The sequence below is a fragment of the Sander lucioperca genome, chromosome 22, assembly GCF_008315115.2.
Source record: "Sander lucioperca isolate FBNREF2018 chromosome 22, SLUC_FBN_1.2, whole genome shotgun sequence".
NCBI classification, from domain to species: Eukaryota; Metazoa; Chordata; class Actinopteri; order Perciformes; family Percidae; genus Sander; species Sander lucioperca.
The window spans coordinates 25,681,952-25,705,553 of record NC_050194.1 but is presented as its reverse complement, the minus strand read 5'-3'; the positions used below and the strand labels follow the sequence as shown (position 1 = coordinate 25,705,553).

The window sequence follows — 23,602 nt, the reverse complement described above, 5'->3', positions numbered from 1 at the left end:
TTTCACTCTCCACAACGCTGTCTTCGGGCAAAAAGTCACGTTGTGAGGTCGTTAACAGTTAGCTAGTTAGCCTTTGTATGTTTCTTGTAATGTTAGACCTTAGTTATTTATTTCTTACCTTGATTTTGGTGGGGGTGTATTATGTCGGCAGGATAAAAAGGCAACTGCGACTACATTGTGCGTCTGCCCTATTTCTGATACCGTGGCGGCAGAATTTTTGCCATGGCGGGCCACCACCACAAAATCAACATCAACACTGCTGTAGCTTCTGACACTTGTTTAGTTTTTTTTTCTATGGAAATAATCCGTAATAACTCGCTTTCTGTGTGATTGTTTACATGCTCAAGTTGTTGTGTTGTTGAACAGGTTGTCATGGGGCCTCCTGTACGCTGCTCTGGTGACCACCATGTCCGTCCTGATGTCCATCATCGCCACGTACACGGCCCTGTTCCCCAACAGTGACTTCTTTGTCGTCTTCCTTCTCATCTTCCTCTATGGGATATCATCGGTGAGTAGAGCTGCGATGGAGGGAAAGTAAACCTGCACACTTGCGTTGCTTTGTTTTAAAGGGTCACTTCACCCAAATGACATAGTACCTTCTCATTTACCCATAGTGGCGTCTAGCCACGCAGCTAGTTTTGGTTTCGTTGTCCCAGGTTTTGAGCTATACATTTCTGAGATTTCTACCCAGTAGTGAAAAACGAGACGCGTGATGTAGCTGTTATTAGGTGTAATGTAGGTAAGGCTAGGAGACCACAGTGTGTTGCTTTTAGAGCTGGCTTTAAAAAAAAAATCAATTTTCCAATTCAATTTGATCTTCATTTAAATGATCAGGTAACGATTCATAAAATTCCCCAAATCGATCTTTTAAGAGGCTCCATTTTAAAGCTAGACTAAAGATATTGATATCAAATGAAACTAGACAATATAAGGAATCGATGTCATGCTAATTAACGCTCCAAAGTTGGGCAAAATTTTGGCGAGGGGAAAAAAACTGGCATGGCCATTTTCACGGATGTATAGCTTTATGTTTACCGTCTCTGCATCCCACCCTCTGCACTAAAGAAAGCACTTGTATACTTTTTTCAGTTTCTATGTAACTGCTTTGGGGTCAACTCTTAACAACAACATTAATATTCTTAATAATGCACCAGGTTAGAGGGTTCCTTGTACAATTTACAGTAGAAGTTCTCAGAATTTTTTTTTCATATCAAGCAAAATTGGTATTGTAACTGAGATATCCCTAATCGAATCGATATTGAAACAAATCAAATCTAAAATCAAATTGAATTGGAACATCGTGAATCAAATCAATTTCAGGACATCTGTGGCAATACCCAGCCCCTTAGTTGCGTTGTGTGTTCTATGCAAGATCATTTGTAACTCATTGCAGCATTACAAGCATGATATTTTCAAAAATTCTTGCTTATTTTGGAAGGTGATTTATTCCCAACCTGTTAGAAATGGATTGGTAATTAACCCCAATACAGTCAACGTTAAACTAGTAGGTTTACACTGGAGGTTTTTATTCACAGCACTGTTCAGTTCAGTCGGTGCTCTATGCATAACAACATTGAGGGTGGTAGTCATGGAAATACTGATTTTCTCTCTCTCTCTCTCTCTCTCTCTCTCTCTCTCTCTCTCTCTCTCTCTCTCTCTCTCTCTCTCTCTCTCTCTCTCGTGTCACAGATCTTTTTCTCCTTCATGCTGACTCCATTATTTAAGAAGCCCAAGTTTGCCAGTACAGTGGGCTCCATGCTGACGGTGGTGTTTGGCTGCCTGTCACTGTTCACCGTGCTGATGAAGGACTTCCCGCAGCCGCTGGTCTGGCTTCTCTGTCTGCTCTCCCCCAGTGCCTTCTCAATCGGGATCGCACAGGTAACAAACGCACGCTATGCTCCAGTGGTCATCTTCGGGTATATGCCGTGTAATGAAATAACCTGGTTGGCCAAGAAATGTCTCCAGGAATGTAGTTAGTGCCTTGGCTTGCTGGTATTGTTCCCCTCCCATGATGCTTTGCCTTCACCAGGTTCCATTTCCATTAATTTCTGCAGTTGTCGTCTTGTGACTTTGTTTTTGTCTGTAGCTTTAATTACCAGCCGCGACAGTGACACAGGCATCGTTTCTCCTTGTGAGTCTGTATCATCATTCCAACATGTGGTCCTGGAGATGTGCTTTAAGGGGAACTACCACAGAGGCCATTTTGAGTACTTTGCCAGGTGTTTATATGTCTGCAGCCAGATTTTGTTACCAAGATAGCGCCGCAACTTGCAAGATACAGTCATGAAACTTTACAGACGTGTATTTTAGATCAAAATAAAGGCAGAGTTTGCAAATTGATGCGGTCTGAGCAAGTGTGCCAGAAACAGCAGGGTAGGAAGCAGTAAAGGGCCTCCCTTACGCCCATGGCCCAAATTGACAACTGGCAGTCCCATTGCAAGATGGTCTCTAGTTTGTTTTGAATTTAAAGACATTTTGAATAGTTTTTGCTACACATATTTATGAAAACCGTAAATATTTCTTTTTGACAAAATAGTTTGCATGAAGTTGTAGATTAGGTTGTTCATGTTGCTTGCTAAAGAACATATACGAGTATAAGAATCAGCAACTAACTCTGAGACATTAGCATACTATCTTTTGACCACAGATGCTTCTGATTTTTATATTGCGTATGTCTGATTGCTTAAGTGTAAATTGGGAGCCATGCAGTTTTTGAAAAATGACACACATTGTGGGGGGATTTAATCGTGGCCACAGGGAATTGATCTAGAAGTGTGTGTGTGTGTGTGTGTGTTTGTGTGTGTGTGTGTGTGTGTGTGTGTGTGTGTAAGGTGGTTTACCTGGAGGCCCAGGGAGATGGGGCTGTGTTTTCCTCCCTGGCCAACGGCCCTCATCCTCTTTACGTGCCCCTGTTCATGCTGGTTGTGGACTGTATCCTCTACCTTCTGTTGGCTGTCTACCTGGACCAGGTACTGCCTGGTGAGTACACACACAGAATAACCCAATATAATTTACAACTAATTAAGTCTACTTTAATACTATTAGTTGTATTAGTTTTGCAGCAGCAGAAAGTTTCACCGTGCGATCACTGCAATTGGCAATTATTTCCGTTGTCCATTAATCTGTATTAATCGTATTTTCTCGAATAATGGATTAGTTGTTTGGTCTATTAAAGCAACACTAGATAACTTTTCCCGCTTCAGTCCCCGTACAGGTTGGAAGCAGAATTGTCCCATTATGTCTCATTCAAACTACAGATCCTCTACCCGATCTGGCAAACTTGCATAGTTCAGTTATAGCCGGTAGAGAACCGCAAAGTGAATGCAGAAGTGCCGTTCACCCTGTTACGAGTTGATGAACCACTGAAACAATTTTGGAAACATTATTTTAAGTTACAAAAAGTTCTCTAGTGTTGCTTTAAATGTCAGAAAATGTGGATCAGTGTTTCCCAAAGTCCAAGATGACGTCCTCAAATGTCTTGTTTTGTCCACAACTCAAAGATATTAAGTTTACTGTCACAGAAGAGGGAAGAAACCGTAACATAATCACATTTAACAGGCTGACATCAGAGAATTTTAACTTGTCTTACTTTTTACGATTAATCGATTAATTCAATAGTAGTAAAAAACCCTATGATTGTTTATTATTATCATAATACCTACTACATGTTGTCTGAAATGCAGGGGAGTTTGGAATGAGGAGGTCCTTGGTGTACTTCCTGAAGCCCTCCTATTGGTCCAAACGCAGTAAGCGCTACGTTGAAGTGAGCTCAGGGTACGACGCAGAGGCGAACGGCGCTCCTGGTGGGGACGAGTCGGTCGAGCCTGTTTCGCCTGAGTTCAGAGGGAAAGAGGCCATCCGGTAATAGTCTGAACCTGCATATCAATCTCAGTTTGGATGCACATTTCTGTTGCAATAAGTCATAATCCTGGAAATGCAGTTTGTTACATTTCTGAGTAGGTTTCTAAAGTTTTGTGGCGGCTGCTTTTGTAGCACCATCATTTCACTTTGGACAGTAAAAATGTCATGCTGTTTTAGCATACCATGCACAAAATGTCTAAATCTATACAGGGCTGGGGGCGATATGGAGAAAATCAGATATCACGATATCCTTGACCAAATACATCAATGTCGATATTGCGACAATATTGTAGGGTTGACAATTGGTGCTTTCACAAAATATTTGTTACAATGAGATTTGAGATAAATTATCATCATTAATGTGGTAAACAAGTGAAAATATAAACAAAAAGATACATGTTTTTTTCCAGCTCTATACTGACTGTTTACATGCATGCACAAAAATAGTGTGATGTTAAAACAAATCTGCAATTCCTCAAATGATATTCCCTCAAAATGTTTCACTACAGATTTTCTGAGAAATTCGAGTTAGTATGTGCTTGTTGTTATCAATTTAGACAACGTCATTGTATATCACGACATCTCGATATATGATTTCGTCACAATATGATTCCATTGAAAGACGATAAATTATCATATTGAATTATTGCCCAGCCCTATGTCTAAAGTATCCATTCAGAGGATGAGCCCTTGGATACTGAAGCATGAGAGAAATGAAGGCTTGGAGAGTTTCCAGGCTCAGTTAAAGCCTAGGGGACCAGCCTGTAAGATGAGAGCTGCTCTTCATTCTGACACTGCTTCTGTGTTTACACTTTGTGAAAAAAATGAATAATTCTTGATTGCTCCTGTGCCTTATTCTCTGGCAGCATCAATAACATCCAGAAAGTGTACAAAGAGAAGGGCAACGTGGTGGAGGCTCTGAGAGGTGAGTCCTGAACACTTTGACATGATTGGTTCCTTTTTAAAGTCTTCTTAATTAGCAGATGTTGTGATTTGTTCTCACAGTATAAACTATTTGACTTCACAGTGTGTCCACTTACTGTGGAAGAGCCTAAACAATATTCCAAACATTGTGTGTGCAGTTGTTTTTTTATTTTTTTTCCAGTTCATTTAAAAAAAAGTTTTCATTTGCGCAGCTTTTAATATCTGTTGCTCCATTTAGAGAGAAAAAAAAATATTTTTTGGAATTATGAAAAAAAAAATATATACCTTTTGTGTGCAAAGCTATAATCAAAAAATGTAATTTAGTCAGAGGCTACAGTACAAAACTGTGGATAAGCAGAGAGAATAGACTGTTTTCCTTTCAAGATTAGTCATGAAAAATCAATCTGCATGGATTGCCTGCAGGTTTTCATTTTGATTCAGCAGAAAAATGGTTTCCATGGTGTCCCATGGTGGGTCTAATTAATTTTAGTCCCTTCTGTTCTGTTGCCCATGCCTACACTGGAACGTCAATGCTGCAACAATATGCTGTTCAGCCCCAACTGTGTGTCTGTTCATATGTTAATGCGCATTTTCCGATTCCACGGTGCCGTCCCTCTCTTCCTTTACATCCCCTCCCCAGGTTTGACGTTTGACATCTATGAGGACCAGATCACAGCTCTGCTGGGACACAGCGGGGCAGGAAAGACCACCCTCATGAACATCCTGTGTGGCATCTGCCCGCCCACTAATGGCTCGGCCACCATCTACCGCTCCCCCGTAGCAGAGATCGCAGATGGGTCCGAAATGAAGCAGCTGGTGGGAATTTGCCCCCAGTTCAACATCATCTTTGATGTGCTCACTGTGGAGGAGCACCTCAGGATATTCGCAGCCATCAAAGGGATCCCTCCCTCGAACATCGATGATGAGGTAATTAGGGCTGCAACTAACGATTATTTTAATTGTTGAATTGTCGGTTATTTTCTCCATTAATGGATGAGTTGTTTGGTCTCTAAAATGTCAGAAAATGGTGAAAAATGTGGATCAGTGTTTCCCAAAAGCCCAAGATGACGTCCTCAAATGTCTTGTTTTGTCCACAACTCAAAGATATTCAGTTTACTGTCACAGAGGAGAGAAGAAACTAGAAAATATTCACATTTAACAAAGCTGGAATCAGAACTTTTTACTTTTTGTTCATAAAAAATCACTCGATGACTCGATTATCAAAATAGTTTGCAATGCATTTCATCGTTGACAACTAATCGATTAATCATTGCAGCTCTAGATGCAAGTGATGATCTAAACTAGCCTGGTTGACACCAGACCCTTCTCAGTTGTAACGCCGCTCAAATGCCTCTGGGCGCAATTGGATAGTCCTTCAACCAATCAGACCAACGATCCGGGTGACGTAGCAGCGACAGCGGCATCAACGGGTTGAATGTAAACAAAAAGCTGCTTGCCGTCGCTGCGCTATCGTCATTGTGTAAAGCCCGCCTCAACGGTTGTGATTGGTGCCTTAATTTGGAAAAATTGGAAATGGGCTTGAATGGGCTCTTGGCCAGACGGACTTGCCGAGCAAATCTCAAATATGTCGGAAGTTTGTCAGTTTTCCCAGGCTAGATCTAAACACTTCTCTGTCTTATTGTTGGTTTGGTTTCAAGGCCTATTTTGTTCAACTTTTTGTCCAAAAATTGTGTAAATGCATGATCTTAGATGGCTTATTCAAAAATGCATTGTGAGATTGACTGGTGAAACTGTTTGAGAGTGACAGGTGATTTCCCTCCCCCCCTCTTTTTAATAGGTTACCAAAGTGCTGAAGGATCTGGACTTGGAGAAGATCAAGACTGCTCAGGCCAAGAATCTGAGCGCAGGCCAAAAGAGGAAACTCTCCGTGGGCATCGCCATTCTCGGAGATCCTAAGGTACCTGGAGCGAGCGCTTTATACCATTAATCGTTTCCTTGAATTTGATTTTGTGTGTATCCTGGTCTCACTCTGCCTCGAGTGATCAGTAATTCTCCCACCAGTCCTACCAGTATAACAGCTGGGGTCCATTCTGAGCAGTCTGCAGTCTGTGCTGTGCGGTAGATACCGGTTGTTACGGTCTCGGTAACCAACCCTAGTCTGCATCGTGTTTGTTTCCGTCAGATCCTGCTCTTGGACGAGCCCACAGCGGGCATGGACCCCTGCTCCAGGCACCAGGTGTGGTCGCTGCTGCAGAACCGCCGAGCCGGCAGAGTCATCGTCCTCAGCACACACTACATGGACGAGGCGGACATTCTTGCTGGTAAGAACTAAGGATCTTTGGGATTCGGCCGAATACCAAATCCACTGGTTAAGATTCTGCCGAAATCGAATACTGAATCCTCCTCCCATCCTCAGTCCATTAACACAGTAAACACATTAATGAAGTAAACAACGTCCACAGCAGTGAATTTTTCATTTTATTTTATTTTAACAAAAAAAAAAAAGAATAGGCAACATTATGCGTTAAGTGGGAAAAACTATTTTGACAATTACCATAGGCCTATGTTTACCCTATCTCAAGATCCAATCAATATCCAAAATATTAGCCTTTTAGATTTATAATCCCATAAAGTAGGCTACTAACGGTCCTCTGGTTAACACAAGTTTTTAGCTGTGACTGTCCTTCCTTTGCCGTACCTGAAGTTGCTGCATTTTAGCTGCTGTCTGTAGATTCCTTCATGCACAACTCGTATTCTTTCAGATGTTTCATACCAGATGTTGTAACAGCGGTGATGTTGTGTATAGTTTAGGGTCCTCGCCACCACCAGACTAATCGGCATTGTAAATTGAACATGTAGCTCGACTTGAATGGCCTTCTTTTGTCTGAAAGTACTGACAAACTACACTTTTTCTGATCACCAGTTCCATTTCCACTTCCTCACAGCCTACTGCATTGAACGCTCCACCTACGTAAACACCTTCCCGTAATCAACGGCGCCGTCATTACGTCGACCAGCGTAGCGCGCGTAGTGCGCGTAGTGCAAGCGTAGGGTTCGGTTCGGTGGGAAAAAATTCTAAGGTTCGGCAGAAACCGAACCCCGTCAAAAAGCCCAATATTCGGCCGAAGCCGAATCCTGGATTCGGTGCATCCCTAGTAAGAACTCTCTCGGTTACACAACCGGCACCGAAACCATTAGGCAGAAATCATCTTAGAAATTAGACGTTAAGCCTTGCCATTTATCCAGTTTAAAAGTCAAAATTAATTAGATTTTGATTAAATAATTTAGTGCATTGCACGTGTGCTGATGATTTATTACAGTGTTTGAGTGTAATGAACGAGTCTACTAGAGATTCAAGGATTCACCAAAGTCCTCAAGCTTTAAATTCTGCTCCTAGCAATCAGGAATAAGCAACTTCACTTGCTTTACTGCCAACTTTCTCCAGTTTTTAATTTATAATGAAGCTCTGTTTACTCTTACAGTTGACATTATTCATGTCAGCATCTGATGCTGATAAGTTTCACTATGGTATATAAGTTTCTAGCCCACTTCAGTTTCACAGTATCACAGAATTTGTTGTTATTGTTAAACACAGATGCTTTTTTTTCCTTCAGATCGCAAAGCTGTGATCTCTCAGGGACAGCTGAAGTGCGTCGGCTCTTCTCTGTATCTCAAGACCAAGTGTGGTGTTGGGTATCATCTCAGGCGAGTAGATTTTACGTCCCTGGTGGTAGTTTATTGTTTCAGCTTTCACGTTCTGGAAAACTGCTACAAGTCACAGACCAGTGAGCCATTTTTGGATATTTAAAAATCTTAGTGGCCCATTGGTGAACTGTTTTTTAGATGGCCTGATACATTCATGAAATCATATACGAATCCTACAAAAGACAAACAAAAACATTGACGACATGTTACAATTAGGGACTTAACTCAAGAAAATCCCTGTTACTGTCACAGAGAAGTGAAGAAACTAGAAACTATTCACATTTAGGAGCTGGAATCAGAGAATTATTATTTTTTTTTTTTCATAAAAAAATATTCAAGCTGATTAATCGATCATCAAAAAAGTTGGTTGATTAATTTAATAGTTGACAACTAATCAATTAATCTTTGCAGCTCTAGTAACAATATACTGAAAGAATAATTCAACAGATTTGCTACGACGTATTGAGCACTTTGCTTAAGTACATATCTAATATATTTATTATTATTTATTATTAATTATGGGATAAATGGTTTGCATTTGTGGGGGGGAGGAAGGGTGGGGGGGTTGTGTCTATGTGTGTTTACATGTGTTAATAACGGGTATGGATTGTCCTGCTATGAAAGCTTTGTTCTTTTGTGTAATGAGCACACTGCACCAAATTCCTAGCAACTTAGTTGCGTGGCAATAAAGTGTTGAATCTCGAAGTATTGAGTCTTGAATCTGAGACTTTATAACACTCTTAACAACCCATGTCAACCACATATACTGTAGGTCTTTATTTAACTAGTCTCTTTTCCTCCCACGTAGAATGTCTATCAACGAGGGACGTGAAGCTGAAAATATCACGTCGCTGATCAAGCAGCACGTTCCCAAGGCTACGTTGTCCCGCCAACACGAGGCAGAGTTGACATTCACGCTGCCGTTTGAGAGCATTGACACATTTTCAGGTCAGATCACACTCTCTAGTTAAGTTATTTGCACATTTACATAGCTTCCTCTGACTGCCAGCCCTCTCTCTCTCTCTCTCTGTCTACCCAAACCTCACCAAGACAAATGCTCAAGCAATGACTCATTTTCTGACTGTTAACTGCAGCAAGTGCTGATTATTAATGTCTTTCATAGGCTTGTTCTCGGAGCTCGACGGTCAACCCGAACTGGGAATTGCCAACTATGGGGTTTCCATGACAACACTGGAGGATGTGTTTCTTCGTTTGGAGTCAGAGGCTGAAGTGGACCAAGCTGGTGAGTGTGTTACCAAAGCAGCGTTACATAAAAAACAATCCCAGACTACTTCCTAATTCAATAAGATGACTGTCCAAATGAGTATTTCTCTGCCTGTGTAGTGTTTCCTTTAGGATTTTTTTTTTTAGCAGTGGGGGCAGGTCTGTCCAAACAACAAAAGGCAACATCAAAAAGAAAGGTCTTCAGCCTTGATTTAAAAGAACTGAGAGTTGCAGCAGACCTGCAGTTTTCTGGGAGTTTGTTCCAGATATGTGGAGCATAAAAACTGAACGCTGCTTCCCCCTGTTTAGTTCTGACTCTGGGGACAACAAGCAGACCTGTCCCAGACCACCTGAGAGGTCTGGGTGGTTCATAATGTAGTAGCAGATCAGAAATGTATTTTGGTCCTAAACCGTTTAGTGATTTATAAACCAGCAGAAGTATTTTGAAATAAATTCTATGAGGCACTGGAAGCCAGTGTAGAGACTTCAGAACTGGAGTGATGTGATCCACTTTCTTGGTCTTAGTGAGGACTCGAGCAGCAGCGTTCTGAATCAGCTGCAGCTGTCTGATTGATTTTTTTAGGGAGACCTGTAAAGACACCGTTACAGTAGTCTAGTCAAACTGAAGGTAAAAGCATGGACAAGTTTTTCCAACTCCTGCTGAGACATAATTCCTTTAACCCTTGATATATTTTTAAGGTGGTAATAGGCTGACTTTGTAATTGTCTTAATGTGGCTGTTAAAATTCAGGTCTGAGTCCATGACTACACCAAGATTTTTGGCTTTGTCTGTTGTTTTTAACATTATCGTTTGAAGCTGAGTGCTGACTTTTAATCGCTCCTCTTTTGCTCCAAAAACAACCACTTCAGTTTTTTCATCATTTAATTTAAGAAAGTTCTGGCTCATCCAGTCGTTAATTTGTTCAATGCACTTAGTCAGTTGTTGTATAGTCCCCTGGCGATAAGGTTATATAAATTTGTGTGTCATCCGCATAACTATGGTAACTTATTTTATTGTTTTCCATAATCTGAGCCAGTGGAAGCATGTAGATGTAAACAGGAGAGGCCCCAGAACGGAGCCTTGGGGAACTCCGCACGTCATATTTGTATGCTCAGATGTATAATTCCCTATAGACACAAAGTAGCCCCTATTCTTTAAATAAGACTCAAACCACTTTAGTACTGAGCCAGAAATGCCAACCCAGTTTTCCAATCGGTCTAGTAATATGTCATGGTCGACCGTATCAAATAAACTCCATCAACACAACAGTATGTGGAGTTAAACTGGACGGGCCCAATAACCTCTGAATAGTTCTACTTGTTGTTAAATTGCAATGTGAGCGGCAGCCAATCATTGCATTATCAGCAGCAGGATCGGCAGGATCATTTAAAAGGCAACCGCGACTACATTGTGCGTCTGCCCTATTTCTGATACAGTGGCGGCAGACATTTTGCCATGGCGGGTCGCCACTACAAAATCAACAGAGGAAACACTGTTTTGTGTTTAATGTCTTCAGACTAAAGTAGGACTGGGATGATGCTTTTGTCCCGATTTTGATTCTTTCACGATACATGGGAGCCGATTGGATTTGTGTTGCGATTTTCATTCATTGGGATTCTAAAAGTATCGCGATTCGATAGTATTGAGTATTGCAATTTTCTTTTCCTTCTAGAGACAATATATCAGGAGACATTTCTAAAAACGAAATAGTTTTCTAAGAAGAATTTACATCACGTGTCAGTCAGTCAGACATTTATTTCATTTCTAAAGAACATATCATGGATTTTCTACTTCCGGTCTGTTTTGCTGGAAACGGATATGATGTGGTAGACATCGGCGGTACGGTATAAACAGATAATATTTAGGTCAAGCATTTGGTAAAAATAAATAAATAAAAAATATAGATTCTGGGGAAATTAATCAATTAAAAAAATGAATAAAAAAAAAAATCCCAGTTAGAGCTGTAATGTTTCCAAATGTTACTGTACACTTGATTGTCTCAGAAAAAAATTGCAATTAACAGTATAATTATCTCTTTCAGTCAAATTTTAAAATATTTATTTATTTATTTATTACTTTTTCAAACAAATTAAAGTGTTGAATTAATCCCAGGATCCATCTTTTGGTTATATATAACTGTCATGTGACCCAGGTAACGTAATAACACAAATACACCGCCTATAAAGTAAACTACGCCTCTTTATTATCATAAAACATGGTATTTTTCTTCTTAAATGAACATAAAATTGACCAAACCATCAAAAGTCATACCCCTTGGCACCTTAGCTCATGTTGGCGGTTAAACAAAGAAACGGCGATTACTTACTTACTTAAAAAATATTGCTAATTATGTAATAATTGTTACATGCCTAATCACGATACATACAAGAATAGATATTTCGTTACACTTTACCTGAAGGTATCTACATAAGAGTGACATGACACTGTCATGAACGTGTCATAAACATCATCAACATGTCATAAACGTTTATGACATAACGCTTCTTTTAGTAAGTGTCATTCAGTTTTTGTCATGACAAGTTAGGGTTAGAGTTCATGTGTCATGACAGTGTCATGTGTTCATGACAGTGTCATGTCACTCTTATGTAGATACCTTCACGTGTTACCGATTTTTCTTCCCCACCCCTAGACTACAGTGTGTTTAATCGGGAGCAGGCAGAGGATGAATGTGACAACGCCTCTCTGGACGACGCAGACCAGCGGCTGCTGACCTTCTCAGACGGCAAATCAGACGTGGTGTCGGGTCACGCTCTGTGGCGGCAGCAGTTCAGCACCGTGGCCTGGCTGCACATGCTCAACATGCGCCGGGAGAGGAAGGCCTTCATTTACACGTGAGTATTCAGACAAAACCATTTTTGAAAACGAGTTCCGGTTTCAGGTCTATCATTCGGGACTGAGACACTGAACTTGTTGTCAGACATTGCACTGTACAGAAAATACAGATACAAATTATAGTCGTAAGTTAATAGGGCGATTGTCCAGCTTGTATTTACCTTCACAAAAGTGCTCTTTTTGCCGCTGACAGGCTCAGATTAATATTCTAATTGTCTGACAACATTATGGAAAGGATTTCTAAGGAGGTCGACCTTTATGTTAAAGAGTAAGATCCTTTTTGTAAACATAAAAACATCCGCAAAATTGCGTTCGCTAAAGCCACCAGACTCCATGTAAATAAACAGTCATTTAAGCATCGCAAAATACACTTCATTCAAAGTCGACAGAAACAAAATAAAACTATGAAAAGAAGTTTTGGGTTGTCTTTCCACATTTCCAACCATCACAACTCTAGTTTTGGTTGAAATAAACACATAGTTTACTGATTTACATGTGAAAATATGTTGGCTCTATACACGCTAAAATTATTGTTTTTTTAAATGGAGTCTGGTGGGTTAAGCGCTAGTGACCTCAGAGCTGTTTCTGGTTAAATAGAAAGGTCTCAAAGAGGTTTTAAAGGTCTATCTCTGAAGGGATCCTTTCCATAATGTTGTCAGACACTTAAAATATTAATCTGAGCTTGTCAGTGGCAAAAAGCATTTTTATTGGACCAAATAGACAATTTACATTTGCCCTATAGGGTTAACATTACATTGCAGCCCGGTCTGTGGCTGCCGGTTCCAGCGTTCACGCTTCATACTGGACCAATGTCAAAGATTGTTGTTCCTATCAGTCACTTAGACACAAAAACATAGGCAAATAGGGTCCAGGTTGAAAAAAGCAGTAGTTACCCTTTAAGCAATTATTTAATAAATGAGAAACTTTCAACATAATACCCAGTAACAGAGAGTCCGATAGTGTTGTGGGCGAGACATTAAGTCAGACTCAGTGGTGAGTGAAACCGAAGCAGAGGGACAGACACAGAGCTGTACTTTTTAATTCAATAACTTTATCTGTTATCAGGCAAATAATCGGTGATCATTAATGCAAATATTTAATTTGCTAACATGAACTTCCTAATCAAGTAACCGGACATTAAAATATATTATCCTCATAGAACATGAAGGCAGCTGATCAAATATCTGATTGAAATAAATTGATGGATCTACAGCATATTGTGCTAGATTATAAAGAATCTGCACTTGTGTGTTGTGATTGTCCTGTCTGTCCTTACCCCCTCCATTCTCCTGCAGCCTGGCCTTGTTCTTGGTGTTTGTTGCTGCTGTGCTCGTCCTATCTCTGGCCACAGGAAACATCCAGATACACTCCCCGGAGCGTCAGTTTCTGCCCGTTTACCTCCTCAAAAGGAACCAGTCGCCACGGAGATACGCCACCAGCCTCCTGGTTCAGAACTCCACAGGTGAGTCCACTTGAGATTTTCTAAAGGATAAGATTTTGTCTTGTTCCTGGGAGGCTACAAGCTGATGTTTTCAGGTTTTTTTTTTTTTTTTTTTTATAAGATGTCCTCTCAATTAGACTTCAGGTGTCTTATTTTAACGATCTAAACACACAGCGTGAAGCGCCTGGCGCAGGTGCAAATCCACTTTTGCTAGTTTAACAGTAGAAAAAAGGCTCTGTGCGCCGGGTGCATGGTTCTAAAGGGTTGTACTTAGTGTCTTCATTAATCAGAGGTATGTTTTGGGCGTAACATGCAATAAACCAATCAGAGATCATCTCCTATTCCCTTTAAAAGTCAGGCGCGTTTGGACCTTGGAGCATTGCTGTTATGATGGAGGATTTGCACCGTCATATTTTTATTTGTAATCTTCTGTCTGTGTGCTGCTGTGCGTCCCTGTGTGTGTAACAAGCATAGTGTGTGCACGCTGTGCATAAGCCTAGGAGTCAATGGCACGATCACTTCCCGCTGCCTCAAGATAGCAAGACACTCAGAATGCATCTGAACACACCTCCCTGTAAGACCAGCACAGGTGGGCGCAGGAGCATTTGCTATTTAAACGACGCGGGCGCTGGATGGGAAACTGACAACTGTGTTGGTCTTAAACTAGCAAAGACACTTGAGTCGGGCCTTGCGCCGCGCTGCGCCGGGTGCAGGATAGGGCCCCAGATTTCATTTCTGTTAGAAAGTGCTTCATGCTGTAAATATTGTGATGGGATACTAACTGCTGTACAACTGTTAACTTACACTGCAACGACAATCGATAAGCATTGTCCCACGGGTACAATTCTAACCGACCTCCTTGATGATGACCCTCTGAATAATCATTTACTCTCACTCCATTCTCTCCATTTTGAACTGCTCGGGCCCCGATCAGACAGAGCACACTTTAGAAGTCTGGCGTGGCTTTTTGTAATTGTATTCAGTGAGAGTAAAGCGTTTTGCTCGCTGCTTTTGCACTGCCTCGGGTTGTTTTGGAGAAGCTCCCTGAATGCCTCGATTTAAAAAAAACTTCAACTCTGCCCGAAAAATGCCCGACGTCATTTAACTGCACTGCAACCGACCTGCAAACGCGCACTCTGTCTGATCGAGTTTTTCTTGCATGTTCGTCAGCATTGGTTTTTCCTTGTGCCAACAGGCTCTGATATTTCTGACTTCATCCACAACCTGGAGTCTCAGGACATCAAAGTGGATATGATGAAACACAGTGACTACATGTCCGCAGCTCCCCACAGCGCCGCCATCAACGTAACAGGATCCAGCAAGGTCATTTAATTATTATTGGACAGATTGAGTTTAGTTTTTGATACCAGATATTTGATGAAACAGGAGATAAAGCATCAGATGTGGGCTCAGCTCTCCTGCAGCACCTCCACCTACAGCTGATGTGGTGTTCTCAGATGAAGGGCTCTTTGTTAGAGTGCTGCTCAGTCCTCGAACTGAGAGGCTTATATTTAGATGGAGTGGAGTTCAACTGTCAAGATGTGGCACTCTTTAACACTTTGGTTTCTGTCTGTGAACAGGGTTTCAGATATAGTGTCGCGTTCAACAGCACCACTGTTCACTCCTTACCTATGGCTGTCAATATACTAAGCAACGCTCTTCTAAAAGGTCTGAATGGTACTAAACCGATCAGAACCTGGACCAAACCATTTGATTATGTGAGTATTTGTTATTTATCATATCTATCCTGTTTTCCCTGTGCCATTTTAAATAAATTAAATGTTTCCATTGTGACATCCCTCAGCAAATCCCGGATGCCACGTCCTACGCTCTGGTTTACATAGAGGCCATCATACTGGGAATGCTTGCAGCTGGAATGCCTGCGTATTTCGCAATGGACCACACTCGAGACAGAGAGGTAATGTCTGAATTACCAACAATCATTTCATTTCACAAAGAGAAGAAATATTGCACTTCTCTGCAAGGACACACGCAGCTTTGACTAAGTTGGTTCATTTCTAAATTTGGAGTTGTAACTATAGTTTTGTACCTAAAAGAAAGAGAGAGAGGAGTGACTTTACTGCAAAGGGGTCTACATAGGGAAATATATCATGCACTCCTTCCCTGACATGCATCATTTTTAAAGAATGTTTTTCTGGCACTTGGACAGCTTTATTGGACAGTTTTAAGAAGCAGAGAGCAGCAGGACACATGAAAGAAGGGGATCACGTATGACAGAAGTACGTGATGTTTATGTGATCTGTGTTAGATACAAAGTCACCAGAAGATTCTGTACATTGGTGCCCCTGTCCCCCTCCTGTAGTGCACAAAGCAACTCATAGCAATTGGTTAGATTTTTAGATTATTTTCTTTCTATTCCTCTGTCGTGTCTGTTACTGCTGGCTGTCCCAAAGATTCCTGGTCCTGATTAGTACCGCTGGGTACTCGTCAAAACGGTTCGATTCCGATTCACAATGTCCCAAATTCAATTATAAACATCAAATTGTACAAGCAAGAAGCAACCCTGAAATATTTTTTATAATGCTCCATGTTGATGTTTACATTAACAATTGACCCCCAAGAAGTTAGTTTAAAGTACTTTTACTTATATATTTACATCCATGGTGAAAAGGCATTTATTCAAAGATCGATATCTGAATTTTGGAGAATCAATTATATTTTGGGCATTTTTAGGCCTTTATTTGGATAGGACAGCTTAGACTTGAAAGGGGAGAGAGAAGGGGAATGACCTGCAGCAAAGGGCCGCAGGTCGGAGTCGAACCTGCGACCGCTGCGTCGAGGAGTAAACCTCTATATATGGGCGCCCGCTCTACCAGGTGAGCTAACAATCGATTATTTTAACGAAGCCCTGGTAAGAAACGCAAGCTCAAGCACAGGCTTCTCGATTTCTGGATCAGCTCACTCAAACAAAGCTCGATTTTAATTGGAGAACTGATCATTTTAACCCAGCCCTACTGATTTATTAATGTAATAATACAGTAAATATGTTGGTCTATATCTTCATCTGTGTGTGTATATTTGCCTGTTTTTTCTCCCCTCAGATCAAGTGTCGCTCTACACTGCGTATCTCCGGTCTGGTGCCGTCAGCGTACTGGTGCGGCCAGGCCGCCGTGGACATCCCCTTCTACTACCTCATCCTCTGCTCCATGACCACCGTCCTCTTCTCCTTCCACTCTGGAAACCTGCTCACGTCCAGCAACCTCACCGCTGTGGTCCGTACTGCCGTTGACACGTGATGACTCACGCATACATCACACAAGATTATTATTATATGTACCACCCCTTGGTAAAAAAAAAAAATACCTTAATTTCTGAATAAAGGACTCCCTCTTTATTCCATCTTTTTGATTAAGCCGCTAAACATTTTCAAAATCAAAACCAAGTGCATGATGCAATTAATATTGATGTAGTCTATATACACGACGTTCCACTTCTGGGATTGCTCAGGTGCCGCCGGATGTCCGTCCCCTTCCTCTTCCTTTGTGTTGGCTTTCTAAACTCTGGTGGATTTGTGAGGACTATGGTTAACTGCTCCTCAGATCTCTGCAGGGTAAATCCAGACAGCTAGCTAGACTATCTGTCCAATCTGAGTTTTCTGTTGCACGACTAAAACTACTTTTGAACGTACACACATTCCACCAAAACAAGTTCCTTAACGAGACTATTTTGCAGAGGCGCAGTCATTGTGTCCGGAGCTTAGCGCCACCAACGATTGTGATTGGTTTAAAGAAATGCCAATAAACCAGAGCACGTTTTTCTCCCATCCCAGAATGTTTGTGTGGACTGGCCAGACCTTCCTCCGCAGCGCTGTGAAGGAAGGTCTGGCAAAGTCCCTTTATTTATTTTTTTTGATTTATATGTCTCCGCCCCTCTCTTAGGTCCTGTGTACTGTTGGCTTTGGTCCAGCCGTGATCCTCTTCACTTACGTGTTTTCTTTTGGCTTCGCCCGAGTCCAGAGCAACAGAGATTTCTTCTCTGTCATCTCCATGATGGTGAGGCGGGATGCCATGTGTATGCACGTGGAAAATACACGTGTAACCAGCGTCCAAAATGTGAACTTCAAACAGCACAATAAAATGTGTTCCTGAAATCCTTGAGATGAATAACTGTGATCACAATACCTAAAATAAACAGTAAAAGGGCTTATTATTTTGGCTGTACATTTGATGATACTGAAAGAGCTTCAGGTTTAGTTCAATGTTGGATCTAATCATCGTCTTTTGGATGTTATCTGACTATCTGTTATCTTATTTCTCAGGTGTGTGTGGTGTCAGCCTCGCTGGTTCAGTTGTCCTTTGTGAACGACAGCCCTGGGTTGACCAGGAACCTGCACAACGCCTTGTGTTTCTTCAACCCTCTTTACCCTCTCATGGGCTGCCTCAACTGCATCACCAGGGTAGGAGCTTCACCAGGGCAACCAGTCAGTCCTTTCACTGGTTTCTCTGTCTGCGGTTTTGTCTTAAAACCTGCATCCAACTTTATTTCAGACCACATGATGTGGAAGGGATGAACCCATTGAGAATTAACACCAACTTGCCAACAGTTCCATGCAGATTTTAGTTTATTTTAGCCTTTTTTAACACATGGTTTTGGTTCTCTGGCTGCACATACTGTACTGTAGACTGTGTGATTAAAGGGTAACTACAGTTTTTTTTAACCTGAAACCTATTTTCCTATTTGTGACTGATGTGAACAACAATCTTTGACATTGGTCCAGTATTAAGCGAGATCGCTGCAGTCGGCAGCGGAGAAACAAGCTACAATATAAGTTAATAGGACAATTGTCCAGCTTGTATTTACCTTCACTAAAGTGCTCGTTTTGCCGCTGACAGACTCAGATTAATATTCTAAGTGTCTGACAACATTGTGGAAAGGATTTCTAAGGAGGTCAAGCTTTCTATTAAAGAGTAAGATCCTTTTTATAAACATAAAAACATCCACGAAATTGTGTTCGCTAAACCCACCAGACTCCATGTAAATAAACAGTAATTTTAGCATCGTAAAATACACTTCATTCAAAGTCGACAGAAACAAAATAAAACTATGAAAATCCATTTTGGGTTGTCTTTCCACTTTTCCAACCATCACAACTCTAGTTTTGGTTGAAATAAACACATAGTTTACTGATTTACATGGGAAAATATGTTGGCTCTATACACGCTAAAAGTATTGATTTTTTAAATGGAGTCTCTCAGAGCTGTTTCTGGTTAAACAGAAAGGTCTCAAAGAGGTATCTCTGTAGGGATCATTTCCATAATGTTGTCAGACACTTAGCATATTAATTTGAGTATGTCAGTGGCAAAATAAAGCGCTTTTAGTGGACCAAATTGGCAATGCACATTTGCCCCGTAGGGTTACATGCCCGGTCTGTGGCTGCCGGTTACAGCGTTCACGCTTAATACTGGACCAATTTCAAAGATTGTTGTTTCTATCAGTCACTTACACACAAAAACATAGGAAAATAGGGTCCAGGTTGAAAACCTCCCTCAGGCTCTCATCGTCCCTCCCATATACTGTACTGTATAACCATAGGCAGCTTTCTCCAGCTCTCATAATTGTATGCTACATGCCCAGCAGCAAACAGCAGACACACAAAGTTAGAGACTGCCCGGTGAAGAGACAGATATGTTTCTTAGGAGTTAGAACTGACCCATTCAGAGAAGCCTTTTCTATCGATTTATTCTATATTGCAAATACATTTTAACTTCTTCATATAGAATAGTTCAGGGTGCTTTAGTTGGACCCTGAAAGGTAAGCTTGTGAAGATGTCAAAGTGCCAGCTGTTTCTTTTTAAGACAGTGGCTTCTGTACGAGCAGGAGCCCCCCTCACTGATGCTTTTTTTCCCCGTTTACAGGCGACCTTCCTCCCCTCTCTGTACGAGGAGAACTTCTTGTGGAAGAACCTGCTCATTGCGGTTGTAGCTGTATGTATCTAACTTTTTGCTACGTTCAGTAAATAGAGACTGCAGAATGTGTGTGTTCAGCCATTGATTTTCTCATTTCTGTGCTCAGCCGTATCTCCAGTGCATCCTGCTGCTTTTCCTGCTCCGGTGGCTTGAGATCCGTTACGGTGGGAGGACGATGAAAAGCGATCAGTTCTGCAGGTAATGATCAGATTTCAGGTCATAACTCAGATCACACGCTCCCTCGTTATTATTTCTTTTTTAACATATTGGTTTGTTTCATGTATTTCACATGAACCGTTCAAGCTTCTTAGTCTGACTTGAGACATGTGTCAGTTCAACTTCATGACATAATGATTAAGGAAGATTCTTTTGCATTTTCAGGATCTCATCCAAGTCAAAGCCCAAAGTGGAGAGAAATCCAGAAGAGGCGCTGAACGAGGATGAGGATGTTCAGATGGAGAAGGCCAGAGTGAAGGAGGCCCTCACCTGCCAGTCCTGCGAAGACGTAAGTGGATATCTAATCTTCTGGTACAGGAAAATAAGGAGCTGTTGAATTTTGTCTCAGCGGATGATCCAGATATGAGCCAGTTTACCTAAAGAGTTTTTGACTGAGCTTAAAGGGATGGTTTGGATATTTTTCATGGGGGGTTGTATTATCCATAGTCAGTGTGTTAGACACAGTAGATGGCGAGTACCGACACGGAAGCTAAGCAATGTACTGCTGTGGACGGTCAGCTGCTAAATGGATTTTTTAAAACCTAAAAACATCTAAATCAGTTTAAGTGTACGCATATTACAACTATTTTCAGCGCTTTACCTTGCTGTCAGACAGCCCTTTACGCAGAGCGGAATGAAGCTGTTATCTCTGCTATCTATAAAGCCACCAGACTCCTTTGCCAAAAACAGTCGTTTAAGGCCGGCGACAGACTGGCTGCGTGGCGTGAGCGTGGCGTTTCTGTTGCGTGTCAGCTGCGTGGATTTTTCTGTGTCTTTGTACACCAGAAACGCAGCGCTGCTGCTGCTAGCCTGATTTGATTACAGCAAAGACAACGTCAGCAGTATTGATAGCAAAATAGGCTACAGTATTGACAGGTGCGACGTTTGAAAATCGATAATTATTTTTTATTTTTTTCATTTTACATTTATATCTGCATTTATGTGAAAATCTAGAGACTTTCAAACATCAAAATGTAATTTATTAATATGTATTTGAGTCAAAATGACACATAAACATCTTTTCCTATTCTATTTTGCCTGGAAACGCTTCCAACATGCTTGCGTGTCGCGTGAAAAATAGACATCGGTTCTATTTCTAGCATGCACGCGTTTTCGGCTGCTCGAGCTGCGCCTGAGACGTGCGTGTAACGCAGGCAGTATGTAAGCTTTAACCTGTTAACATGGGAGCTGAAATAAAAACGGACACGCCACACAGCTGACACGCTCACGCCACGCAGCCAGTCTGTGGCCGGCCTTACCTCGCAGAACAGTGAGTTGCTGCTCTACCGCTGCCTCCATCAGTTAGTTTAATTTGTTAGTTTTGTTCGTTCCTAACCCGTTAAAACGCCGAAGTCACACAACAACACTAACCAGTAGTTTCGTTGGGGTCTCCTTAGTGCATGTTTGGTGCTGCGTGATGGATGGATGCTGGCGTTCTCCAGATTCATAACCAATAATAACAAAACGATAAGTAAAGGTGAGACTGTGATGAGGATGAGTAAACCCCCTCCTGAGGGTCTGGGGGGGTTACCTACCAAAGATATCAGCCTCTACTTAACCATAAAACAATTATTGAATGGGTCCTACACCCCGGGTTGGATGATTCTGGCTCCTCTGTTGTCTACCGCTGCGATACCTGTGCTTTGGGCTCGCTCCTTCGATGATTCGATCACCCTCCACCCGACAGACACACAGACACACACACACACACACACACACACACACACACACACACACACACACACACAAAGACAGTGATATATGATTTATATTTATTTTTTTCTCTTTTTCTCTCTTTCTTTCCCTCTCTCTCCTTTACACATTAAAAGGAGAAAATTGTATGTATGTATGTGTATATATATATTTGTATATAAATAAGTATATGTATACAGTATATGTGCATTTATATGTTTATATCTTGTATGACCAACGAGCCTCACACACACTTTTACACATCCATCTGCATACACAGTTTTGCTGCTCCTGCATTTTGCCTCGTTTGCTACATACCCAGCAGTTTGAACTTCTGTTGTGTCCCTTGTTTGTTTTGCCTTCTGTTTTTTTTTGCTTTTTTTTTTGTCGTATGTCTCAGTCTTACCTTATATCACCTCTTTTGGCTTTTTATGTGTCCCTGTACTTGTCTTCCCTTGTTTTGTGATCACTTTCTCTCACGATTTAAAAGGTTAATTTGGGCTCTCTTCGCTGTGTCTCGTCCATTTAGAAACCAGCGGTGGTTGTGAGTAACCTGAGGAAGCAGTACAAGGGCAGAAGAGAAGGTTTTTCTCTGAACAAGAGTAGGAAAGTGGCCACAAAGAACATCTCTTTCTGTGTTCGCAAAGGTATGTTAAGTCTTTTTGTCAAGCGGACTAACGCTTTAAATGCATGGTAACCAAACACGGTGTGTTTGGACTGCTCCAATCCATTAAGGAAACTTGTGACAAATATTCAGCCAAAGTCTTCATTTTAGGAAAAATGTAACGGCTGTTTCTTCAGGTGAAGTTCTCGGACTGTTGGGCCCCAACGGAGCAGGAAAGAGCACCATCATGCACATGTTGTCAGGCGACACGGACCCCACTGCAGGCCAGGTACAGTACAGATAATACTGAAGCTACTCTCCTCTCGTCTCTACTGTGGAATATTTGGTCCTGATCCACGTTCAAGACTTTTACTCATGTAACTTTCTGGGGTTAAATGAGTGGATGCATGAATTCCACATCTGTGGTCGTCTCATCTGGAATTATCTTCAACTTAAAGAACTTACAGTGAGGAAAATAAGTATTTGAACACCCTGCTATTTTGCAAGTTCTCCCACTTAGAAATCATGGAGGGGTCTGAAATTGTCATCGTAGGTGCATGTCCACTGTGAGAGACATAATCTAAAAAAAAAAATCCAGAAATCACAATGTATGATTTTTTAACTATTTATTTGTATGATACAGCTGCAAATAAGTATTTGAACACCTGTCTATCAGCTAGAATTCTGACCCTCAAAGACCTGTTAGTCTGCCTTTAAAATGTCCACCTCCACTCCATTTATTATCCTAAATTAGATGGATAAATTTAGCTGCATAAAGACACCTGTCCACCCATACAATCAGTAAGAATCCAACGACTAACATGGCCAAGACCAAAGAGCTGTCCAAAGAAACTAGAGACAAAATTGTACACCTCCACAAGGCTGGAAAGGGCTACGGGGAAATTGCCAAGCAGCTTGGTGAAAAAAGGTCCACTGTTGGAGCAATCATTAGAAAATGGAAGAAGCTAAACATGACTGTCAATCTCCCTCGGACTGGGGCTCCATGCAAGATCTCACCTCGTGGGGTCTCAATGATCCTAAGAAAGGTGAGAAATCAGCCCAGAACTACACGGGAGGAGCTGGTCAATGACCTGAAAAGAGCTGGGACCACCGTTTCCAAGGTTACTGTTGGTAATACACTAAGACGTCATGGTTTGAAATCATGCATGGCACGGAAGGTTCCCCTGCTTAAAC

At 41.4% G+C, this 23,602-nt stretch overlaps 1 protein-coding gene across 3 annotated transcripts in view; it reads left to right on the top strand.

Annotated features, from left to right (window-relative positions):
* abca5 (ATP-binding cassette, sub-family A (ABC1), member 5) overlaps nt 1–23,602 on the top strand; it is a 42,987-nt gene that overhangs the window by 10,663 nt on the left and 8,722 nt on the right. For 2 of the 3 annotated variants that reach the window (XM_035997385.1, XM_035997386.1), the window contains exons 7-31: nt 367–508; nt 1,690–1,878; nt 2,832–2,979; nt 3,684–3,861; nt 4,728–4,786; nt 5,426–5,712; nt 6,584–6,703; nt 6,929–7,067; nt 8,361–8,451; nt 9,260–9,399; nt 9,575–9,694; nt 12,326–12,527; nt 13,824–13,990; nt 15,165–15,292; nt 15,550–15,687; nt 15,774–15,887; nt 17,032–17,202; nt 17,869–17,982; nt 18,249–18,386; nt 19,846–19,914; nt 20,003–20,094; nt 20,278–20,401; nt 21,942–21,950; nt 22,334–22,451; nt 22,606–22,697. In XM_035997385.1, coding sequence (XP_035853278.1) covers nt 367–508; nt 1,690–1,878; nt 2,832–2,979; nt 3,684–3,861; nt 4,728–4,786; nt 5,426–5,712; nt 6,584–6,703; nt 6,929–7,067; nt 8,361–8,451; nt 9,260–9,399; nt 9,575–9,694; nt 12,326–12,527; nt 13,824–13,990; nt 15,165–15,292; nt 15,550–15,687; nt 15,774–15,887; nt 17,032–17,202; nt 17,869–17,982; nt 18,249–18,386; nt 19,846–19,914; nt 20,003–20,094; nt 20,278–20,401; nt 21,942–21,950; nt 22,334–22,451; nt 22,606–22,697 — 3,289 coding nt within the window. The remainder of the gene's footprint in view (nt 1–366; nt 509–1,689; nt 1,879–2,831; nt 2,980–3,683; nt 3,862–4,727; nt 4,787–5,425; nt 5,713–6,583; nt 6,704–6,928; nt 7,068–8,360; nt 8,452–9,259; nt 9,400–9,574; nt 9,695–12,325; nt 12,528–13,823; nt 13,991–15,164; nt 15,293–15,549; nt 15,688–15,773; nt 15,888–17,031; nt 17,203–17,868; nt 17,983–18,248; nt 18,387–19,845; nt 19,915–20,002; nt 20,095–20,277; nt 20,402–21,941; nt 21,951–22,333; nt 22,452–22,605; nt 22,698–23,602) is intronic. The other variant, XM_031315888.2, reaches the window with a different exon arrangement.